This window comes from Punica granatum, chromosome 3, assembly GCF_007655135.1.
Source record: "Punica granatum isolate Tunisia-2019 chromosome 3, ASM765513v2, whole genome shotgun sequence".
NCBI classification, from domain to species: Eukaryota; Viridiplantae; Streptophyta; class Magnoliopsida; order Myrtales; family Lythraceae; genus Punica; species Punica granatum.
In genome coordinates, this window is record NC_045129.1 from 4,150,666 (window position 1) to 4,160,662 (window position 9,997).

The window sequence follows — 9,997 nt, forward strand, 5'->3', positions numbered from 1 at the left end:
CATGTATAAATTAGGTCCATTAATATCTAATAAATCGAGTCTTAATTAATCAATAAATTTAATCTCATTAAATATCCAATTAATCGGTCGCACCATAAATCATCTAATCTCAATTAGACGATTTTATTGTTTCAAAATATCTCATCAATATAGTCATAGTGTATCACCCTATATGTTCCCAATTACGTTGACAATAATATCGAAATTTCTATTTCAATATTACAAACAATGAGCGGCATCTAGCAATGCATCACTGTTACTCAAGTAATCGGAAATTCAATTTCTCGACGAATCTTGTGACCTACGTTACCGTGTAATATAATCCATTTGTCCTCTATATCTCTATTGAGCCCAATGCATGGTCGATGACATCCTTGTATGGCTCAATATCTCTCTTTCTTGGTTTACCGGGTAAGTCTATCAGAACAAATGAGCTCGATATCCCTATATCGACTCATTTGGGTATACATACACTTTTAAACTTTTCCTACCAAGCGGCCGTGAGATATCATCCCCGTTTCGTAGGAGGGACAAATTCTATCTTGGTCGCTCACATTCCTCTTCATGCTCTGTGATATATCCAATAACTGTCTTTATAACCAGCTTGTTACGGTGGCGTTTGACAGTATCAAAGTATATGACATTACATGTAGAAATCAATGATGACCTCAAGTCAAATGACCATTACACTATAGTCACTTTGAGATATGCTAATGACAATCACGTAACAACCCATGTAGCAATCTCATGGCGGGTCAGTCCAATACACATTTCTCTTAATGTATACATGTGATGTGACTTGATATCTCCATATCCATGACCTGTGAGACTTGGTCATCAATCAACACCCAGACTAGTCTAACCGTATTACCGTTGTCCTAATTAACGATAATACTTTAACTAGGGACATTTAGAAATAATTTTCGGTAATTATAGGATCTCACAATCAAGTCACACTTGATGCCTATTGAACCTACTATTTCAAGGACATTATTGTGTAAAATCATATTTAGCGCAATCTACACAATAACAGAAATGCCTCGTATTATAATGACATACATGTCATATTACAGAACTGATGATAGATTACCTCTAAGGCATACACTAATTCCCAACAATATATATACATAAAACAAAACACGATCCGAATTCTCACGCCCCATGTATATATATATATATATATATATATATATATACATACATGAAAACAAAACACGATCCGAATTCTCACGCCCCCACAATCATCAAAAATAAAAACAGAACTCTCTCACATTGCCATGTCATTGATTTACATTAAAGAAAATATTAGATTCTTATAAAGGAAGGAAAACACTTAAACTAAGGAAATTTTTATATTCTTATTAGGGAAATTTAATTAATTAATTATGTAGTAAATATATAAATTTTATATATAAGGCACAACCAAATACATACAAGGAAATAAAATATGAAATAAGGCACCCAAAAATATATACAATTAAACAAAATATGCAATAGAATATCTAGATTATACATATATATCTCTCAATATTTAGATTATAATAGAATATAACTCAATAAGGCATTACAATAATTTGCATTGCTATATCTATAATATTAAAAAAATATAGTTGCTAAAAAAATAAAATAAATATATATGTGTAGTTGTCGCTTCAAGTAAATATATATAGATTATAATAGTTGGAATATATAGATTAAATAAATAAAATATATAATTGTTGTTTTCTGACAAATTCAACCTTTGTGTATATTTAGAGTCTTCTGCCAAGCTGAGTATCGGTTAAAGGAGAATAATATTCTATATATAATTCCAAATATCTCTTTTACTTTCTTCTCCAAATTGTTCTTTTTCATGGTTGAATTTTGATTTATAGAAAGAATTTTTTAATGCAAAATTCAAACTAATTGGTACGATATTTTGATTGTCTTAATAATGTTCTCCAAAATTTTCTTTTTCTTGATTGAACTTTGATTTGCCGAATGAACTTTATTGTAGATGGATTATTTCGATACTGATCGTTTTGACAGGATCTCTATTCGAGATATAGTATGGACGTCGCTTTTGTAGCGGTAAGGCTATTCTGATTTATATACCTTGAATAGTTATTTTTTATTTGTATTTCATAATTTAATAGAAATATTTTCGCCATTAGCTTTTAGTAGTTTTATTTATTTATTCTTATTTTTTGGTTGAATTTCAGTTTGTAAAATGAATTTTTTAAACTAATTTTTTTATATTGATTTTTAACAAAATATTTATTCCATGTTTAATTAACAGTACAAATAAGTTTTGATATTTCAAGATTTCTATGTTATATTCCTTAGTAATCATCCACGCAACGCGTGAATTTTCATCTAGTTATATATGTAATAAAGAGAATTACTTTTTGATCCTAATCTTATACCGGCACAATTTTACCATCGTCTTAAACTTTCTTCTTGTTCAACCTTATTTTTAACGCTATTTATTCTCTTCAGTCCTGTCGTCAATTTTTCCATCTAAAAATTACTTTCCATCTAAAATTATATTGAATCATAATTGTATTCAAAATAATTTTCTAAAAAGCTAAAAAAAAAAGAAGAAGAGGAAAAGAACGGATGCTAGAGCAGGGCCGGAGAAAAGGACATGGAAGTTAATGGAGGACACGCCAGCAGCTACCACCTCCTCAACAAGGTCGTCAATGGCCTTTGCGCGCCGCTGAAAGGTGCCTCGTAGGGGCAAGAGTGACTACCGGCCCCTTTCTTAGGTTGTAACAATCCCAGAGCCAGGGGTCACGATGACATTAGAGGGAGAGGGATGATCGCCGCTAAGAGACTGCCTAGGTCGCAGGTGGAGGGGTGGTCACCGCGGAGGCTCCCTCCCTTCAGAATCAAGGAATCCCAATTTAGTGAGATCTTCCTTTCCATTCTTTGGGGCGGGACCTCTTTGGTCGCCACGCCATTTCGAGGTTGCCGGCAGCTCCAGAGGCAATTAATTAATTAATTCACCGGACCCCTCTCCTCCCTCCATTCCCTGGTGTTCCTGTCATTCTTTCGAGTTTTCAAAATTTGTCTTCACGAAATCATTTTTTTTGGACCCAATAATTGGTTCTTTAAACCGTGCAGCTTGATGACAAGCATCCCAATTTCAGCAGTAAGTAGTTGTTTGAATCGAATGAGGTGTCCTTAGCCACGAAACCCTATTTAGGCGATCACTAGCTGTTTTAATAAGTTTTGGATTCCTACACTTATGTAAAATCCATGCACATATAGTGTAGTTTATCAATTATCAATACTATGGCAAATGACTGCTCGTGATTTATGGAAGTTATACACAGAACTACTCATAAAATAATCTACGAAGGGTGGTCTTTTCCGTATCCAACTGGTGCTATTGATTGATTCGATACCAATCAAACATAGACAAATAAATGTCTTCACCCAAGAAAAAAAATATACCACGACATGGATTGATATTCTTATCATGGTTTGGAGATAAAAGTAAATTTTGTGCTGTGTTACTTTCTTAAGCTTTTCAAAGGGGCACGTGTCCAGTACTGATCGAATTATCGAGAGCAAGAACCTCCCAAAGGAGACGAAGATATTTCCCCCCCCCCCCCCCCCCCCCCCCCCCCATTTTTCCTTTTTCTTCTCCCGACCAGTATAGATAGGAGAGGAAAACATTGAATTGGTCCATTTCCTTAAAATAAAAAGTCTATCCCCAACTACCTTAAGGAACGCACTCACGTCCCCGTCAGACAATGGACTTATTAATTAGTACATGGTCAGCCTTCACTGTATTTATAAATTATGGGAGGCAAATGCGTGCATCACAAGCAAACGTATCTACATGTACTCCTCTGATGGATGGAATGATGTCAGCTATCTTGTTATGATGATCTATTGTGCTAATGTGGATGCCGAACATTCCCATCTGACAACTAATCAGTGATGGATGGAATGACGTCAGATATATTAAATATCTTGCTATATAATACTAATGTGGATGCCGAACATTCCCCTCCGACGACTAATTAATCAAATCCCATGCGATTGATCCGCCAGATCCTTGGAACAATGCAATAATTATATTATCTAATTTGAACTCAGAGCAGAGGGCAAAAAAGAAAAAGAAAAAGAAAAGGAAAAAGGAACGTGCCTAACCGTGAACCTAATAAAGTGAAAAAGAAAGAAGAAAAAGCAGTGACGGATGGCAGCTGATACATCTTCGTCCGATATATGCCTTACATATTTTAGCCACATGATGAATTGGCGAGATAATTCAATTCAATACGCAACAAAAACCTTGGACAAAGAAAGGGTCAGCTTGGTGGTCGCGGTAACAAATTCAAAAAATAATTCTATTTCTTGCAGTGTTTGGAGAAATTCCAAAAATATATATTAATCAACTTCTTATGAAGATTTGGAAAACAAAATAATTTTCCTCCCGATCGAAGAGGTAATTTTTTGCCACGAGCATGTAAGTGTCAACGTATACTTAATCAACAACCATTGACATTAACTATTGAGAAGTTTCTAATGGTGTAAATATCCACTTCCCATCAAAAGAGGATATAGAGTGGTGGCAGATACTTTGGCTGTTGACGTAGAGATCACAAATTTGATACCTAGTAGGACTACTAGTGTCCATTTATTAATTATTTAGGATTTCTTTTTCATTGTACTAGACTTTGGGTCTTCTTTGTAACAACAAAAAAATATACATTTCCCTCCTTATAAAGAGGTATAATTTGCACATTTGATAAAGTATATTATTTTTTATTCAAAATTAAATTAGTACTGATTGATTTTTTTCAGTTACAAGAGAGGCCTATGAGAGTTGTACATTGAAATAGAAATTTTAATGACTTGTTTGGTTTGCAAATGTAATTTTAAAATCACAACTTTAACATAATTCTACCCACAACAAAATAAAATAACTCATACAAAGTCAAAGAGTGGGCCCTATTTATACCACTTTTTTTCAACAATAAAATAAAATAAATCATACAAAATCAAAGGGTGGGCCCCATTTATGCCACTCTTTTTCAAAATCAAAATCTGATTTTAAAATCCTACTTTGAAACCAAACGCAAAATAAATATCTTAATAAAGGATAATATCAAATCATATTTTTCATTTATACTTGTTGTATTTTAGGCATGTAATTATTTCACATTTATGTACTTCTTTAGATAGTCATGTACAATGCCTATTTAATCAAATACACTGATCTCACCTCATTAGTGAGGATTCAGCTAATTTGTGCCTATCCTTTATGGTATCAGATCATCATCGAGTAACTCCCAACTAGGTGTCTTGCTTCCGCTCTTTCTTCTAACTCACCTATCTGTTTTCCTGACCTATCTCTCGGCACAAATGGCTGAAAATTCGTCCTCCTCAACCCTTACTACTCTACCCTCTTCTTCTTCAATCTCAACTGTCCTTCCCACATCTTTTCCAACTATTCCTGTCAAACTGAATGGCAGAAACTATCTGTATTGGAAAGGAGTAATGACTCCATTGCTCACTACCTATTGACTGCTTGATTACGTCGAAGGCAGAGTCGTGGCACCAGAAAGGACGACTACTAGAACAGATGGAGCAGTCATATCTAATCCAGCGTACCTCAATTGGCAATCGAGGGATAATTTTGCCCTTACTTGCGTAATGCTAGTAGTCACAGAAGAAGTAGGTGTGACAATCCTCTCTGCCAAGACTTCCCATGAAGCTTGGACCTCCTTAGCCACGACATTCCTGACTCAAACTGCAGCTCAGGAAGATCTTCTTGATCAACAGTGGCGAGACCTAAAGAAAGGGGACCAATCAATGGCTAAATACATCGGCTCAGTAAAAGAACAAGCTTTGAAATATGCTCAAATAGGAAAACCGAAGTCACCTGCTGCAATTAACAAACGCATCTACACGGGTCTTGGTCCCGATTGGGAACCAATCGTTCTCGCCCAGTCGGAGAGAATGCTCACGATGAGCACTGACGAACTCCAGTCCCTCCTCGTCGGCCATGAGAAGAGACGCCTCTATGCAGCGGCTTAGAACTCGTAGATAGTCGCACCCTCTCCAGCTCCTCTCTCGGGAATCCTTGGCTCAGCTCCGGCTGAAATCCACCATACCAGTGGCCGTGGGAATCAGGGAATTCGCGGAAACGGAGGTGGTAAGGGCAACAACAAAGGAGGGAAGGGAAAGAGCAAAGGCGGCTCGCAAGGCTCAGGAAGGAATTTCTCTGGAGAAATATTGAACAGAGAAGGAGGGTTTTACCCTAATCCAATCTCATGTAGACAAGGTGAAGGATTCGGGTCGGACGAGCAGAAAATTCAAAGCTTTGGGTCGGCTGTTTATTCCGGTTTGGGGTCAAGCACACATGGGTCAGACTCGCGACCCGTGCCATCTCGTTGGGCCTTTCCCCAATAGGCCCAACTTCACTGCTCATGGCCCAGCCTTATTTAACAATCCTTCTTTTAGCCCAACTTAGAATTTTGGGCCAAGACCCATGGTGCTCTGTCAGCTATGTAACAGGCCAGTCATACCGCACCTTTTTGTCAGTTTTCTGGTGCTCAAGCTCACCTAGCCCACAGTTCCTCTTCGGGACTTCATGACCTCGACTGGTACATGGACTCAGGTGCAACTCACCATGTGACATTCGATTTTCCAACTCTTAACCTTCATGATGATAATCCCACTTCAGACCATGTCTTCATAGGTGATGGTAAAGCACTCTTGGTCTTAGCATCTGACTCTTCCACCATTAAATATTCCCAACGTCCTTTGCACTTGAATCATATTCTTTATGCATCGCACATTTCCAAAAATTTAATTTCCATATCCAAGTTTGCCAAGAATAATAAATACTTTTTTGAGCTTCACCCTGATTGTTTCCTTGTGAAGGATCTTCATACTCGCCAGGAGCTCATGCGTGGACCGGTTAAGGACGGCCTCTATTGTTTCCACCCGAGAGGCAGGCATTCCAACAGTCCTCAAGCTTATCTTTCCACTTCTCATTCTAGTGTCCTCTGGCATTAACGCCTCGGTCATTCATCTTTTCTTGTAGTTCGTCATGCATTGAATTTTTATTCCCTTAATAATGATCATATTGATCATGTATGTTCTGTATGTCAACAAGGAAAAATTATAAATACAACTTTTCCACCAACTTTTAATAAAACAACCTCTCCACTTGAGCTTGTTCATACCTATATTTGGGGTCCTGCACCTATTACTTCTCATACTGGTCATCATTGCTATATTCATTTTCTTGATGATTATAGTAAATTCTCTTGGTTTTATGTTCTAAAATCTCAATCTGATGTACTCCATTCATTTCGTGCGTTTCGTCTTCAAGTTGAGAATCTTTACGACCATCGAATCAAATACTTTCAGTCATATGGTGCTAAGGAATTTCTTTCTGCAGATTTTCAGGCTGAACTACTAAAAAATGGAATTTTCCATAGAATCTCATGTCCTCACGTACCCCAACAAAATGGCTCAGCTGAGTGTAAATACCGCCACATTGTTGACATGGGTTTGACCCTTCTCTTTCATTCTTCCACTCCTACAAAAATTTGGGATTATGCCTTTGAAACGACTGTATATCTTATCAACTGGCTACCTACAAAATCTCTTAATTTCAAATCTTCGCATGAGATTCTTCATGGCCACAAACCTGATTACTCCAATTTACGAGTTTTTGGGTGTCTCTGTTATTTGTACTTGCGTCCTTACACTAGGCATAAACTGGAACCTCGGTCTCAGCCCTGTGTTTTCCTTGAATATCCTTATCACTATCAAGGGTATCGGTGTCTCAACCCTGCTACTGGTTGTGTCTTTATATCTACTCAGGTTGTTTTCGATGAGTCTAGTCTTTCATACAGGACTGATATGCCTATCTCGGTGGAAGTGGAGAGACTCTTTTCAGGTTCTGCATCTGCTCCTGGTACATCTCTTCCTCCTTTATCTCATTCTATTGTCCATATTCCAGTCCCACCAACCTTATCCGAACCTCTTTCATCCCATAATTCTACTCATACGACTCCTGCTCCTGAGATCCATGAATAGTCTACAGGTTCTGCAGTCCTGTCTAAGAGTGCTTCGGGTACCAATGTTATGCTTGCTATACAGAATACTCATAGGATGGTGACGCGGTCTAAGGATGGGACTTTACGTCCTCCTCGCTTTACTGTTTCTCGTAATCCTGCAGCTTTCACTGTGTCTGTTGATCTGCAGGAACCACAGGCATTTGCTTAGGCTTCCAGACATCATCATTGGAGAGCAGCAATGCACGAGGAATATATGGCCTTGCTTCACAATCATACATGGGATCTTGTTCAACCGACACCAACTCAGAATGTAGTTAGATGCAAGTGGGTCTACTGCATCAAGCAGAAGGCCGATGGTGGCATTGATAGGTATAAAGCTCATTTAGTAGCAAAGGGTTTCAATCAGCTAGAAGGGATTGATTATTCAGAGACTTTCAGTTCAGTCATTAAGCCCATCATTATTCGAACAGTTCTTTCTATGTTGTTTCCTCTAAGTGGCCAATTAGACAGCTGGATGTGAAGAATGCATTCCTTCAGGAACATCTCATCGAAGAAGTCTATATGACACAGCCTCCGGGTTTTATTGATCCCTCTCGTCCTGATTACGTTTGCAGACTTCGCCGTTCTCTATACGGGCTTAAGCAAGCTCCTAGGGCTTGGTTTCAGTGACTCAGTTCCTATCTTCAGCATATTGGCTTCTCCGATTCCAAAGCCGACTCCTCTTTGTTTATACTCTGGGGAAAACAATATATTGTCTATCTTCTGGTCTATGTTGATGATATGATTCTAACAGGGACTCCAGGAGCACCCTTTAAGTCCATAATCATTGCCCTACAGAAGGAGTTTGCTATGAAAGACCTTGGCCCACTTCATTTCTTTCTTGGCATGGAAGCTCGTAGGAATTCAGCTGGACTCTATCTCACTCAGTCCAAGTATATCCATGATATTCTTACTCGCACTTCTATGCTAGAGTGCAAGCCCATTAGCTCACCGGTCAATACAGGGCCTCGACTATCTATTCGTGATGGATCCTCTTTCGAAGATCCCTCACTCTACAGAAGTGTTGTGGGTAGTTTGCAGTATCTTTCATTAACTAGACCTGACATTGCTTATTCAGTTAATCAGGTTTGTCAGTTCTTGCATTGTCCCACTACAACTCATTGGCAGGCTGTGAAGAGAATCTTAAGGTATCTAAAGGGAACCATCACTCATGAACTTCATATTCATCCCAGTTCTATGTCATCTGTTCATGGTTTTTCTAATGCTGATTGGGTCGGGAATCCTGATGATCGTCGCTCCGTTAGTGGTTTTGTGATTTTTCTTGGCTCCAATCCTGTATCCTGGAGCTCTAAGAAACAACGGACTGTCGCTCGATCCAGTACTGAGTCCGAGTATAAAAGTCTCGCAAATGCCACTGCTGAGATCTTATGGTTACAGTCACTTCTTCAAGAATTGGGAATCTCGCAACATCACCCTCCCACTCTGTGGTGTGACAACATTTCGACGATTTATCTTACAGCGAATCCTATATTTCATGTGAGAACTAAGCATATTGAGATTGATTATCACTTTGTGCGAGAGAGATTCCTCCGTAGGCAACTTCTCATTAGGTTTATAAACTCCACTGATCAGCTAGCTAGTGGACTTACCAAGGGCTTATTTTCATCCCGCTTTATTGATATTCGATCCAAGCTTCACGTGGAGATTCCCCCGTTCGGCTTGCAGGGGAGTAATAAAGGATAATATCAAATCATATTTTTCATTTATACTTGTTGTATTTTAGGCATGTAATTATTTCACATTTATGTACTTCCTTAGATAGTTATGTATAATGCCTATTTAATCAAATACACTGATCTCACCTCATTAGTGAGAATTCAGCTAATCTGTGCCTATCCTTTATATCTAATAAAGGGATATGGATAATCCCACTGTGTATTGAATCTAGAACTTCTTGGTTGCCAAGT

The 9,997-nt window shown here is 38.1% G+C and overlaps 1 protein-coding gene across 1 annotated transcript; it reads left to right on the plus strand.

The window, feature by feature from the left end:
* Nucleotides 1-8,268: 8,268 nt before the first annotated feature.
* On the plus strand, nt 8,269-9,773 carry LOC116199509 (uncharacterized mitochondrial protein AtMg00810-like). Its single transcript, XM_031529878.1, has 3 exons — nt 8,269-8,399; nt 8,501-8,636; nt 8,718-9,773. The coding sequence occupies exons 1-3, from the start codon at nt 8,269-8,271 to the stop codon at nt 9,771-9,773; spliced, it is 1,323 nt and encodes a 440-aa protein (XP_031385738.1).
* Nucleotides 9,774-9,997: the final 224 nt, after the last annotated feature.

Bases quoted from the DNA above. Each gene is read 5' to 3' on its own strand.
- LOC116199509 (XM_031529878.1), top strand. From the start codon at position 8,269: ATGCACGAGGAATATATGGCCTTGCTTCACAATCATACATGGGATCTT. The intron at 8,400-8,500 runs GTATAAAGCTCA...TTATTCGAACAG, and splicing joins GCCGATGGTGGCATTGATAG to TTCTTTCTATGTTGTTTCCT. The intron at 8,637-8,717 runs GTTTGCAGACTT...TCCTATCTTCAG, and splicing joins ATCCCTCTCGTCCTGATTAC to CATATTGGCTTCTCCGATTC.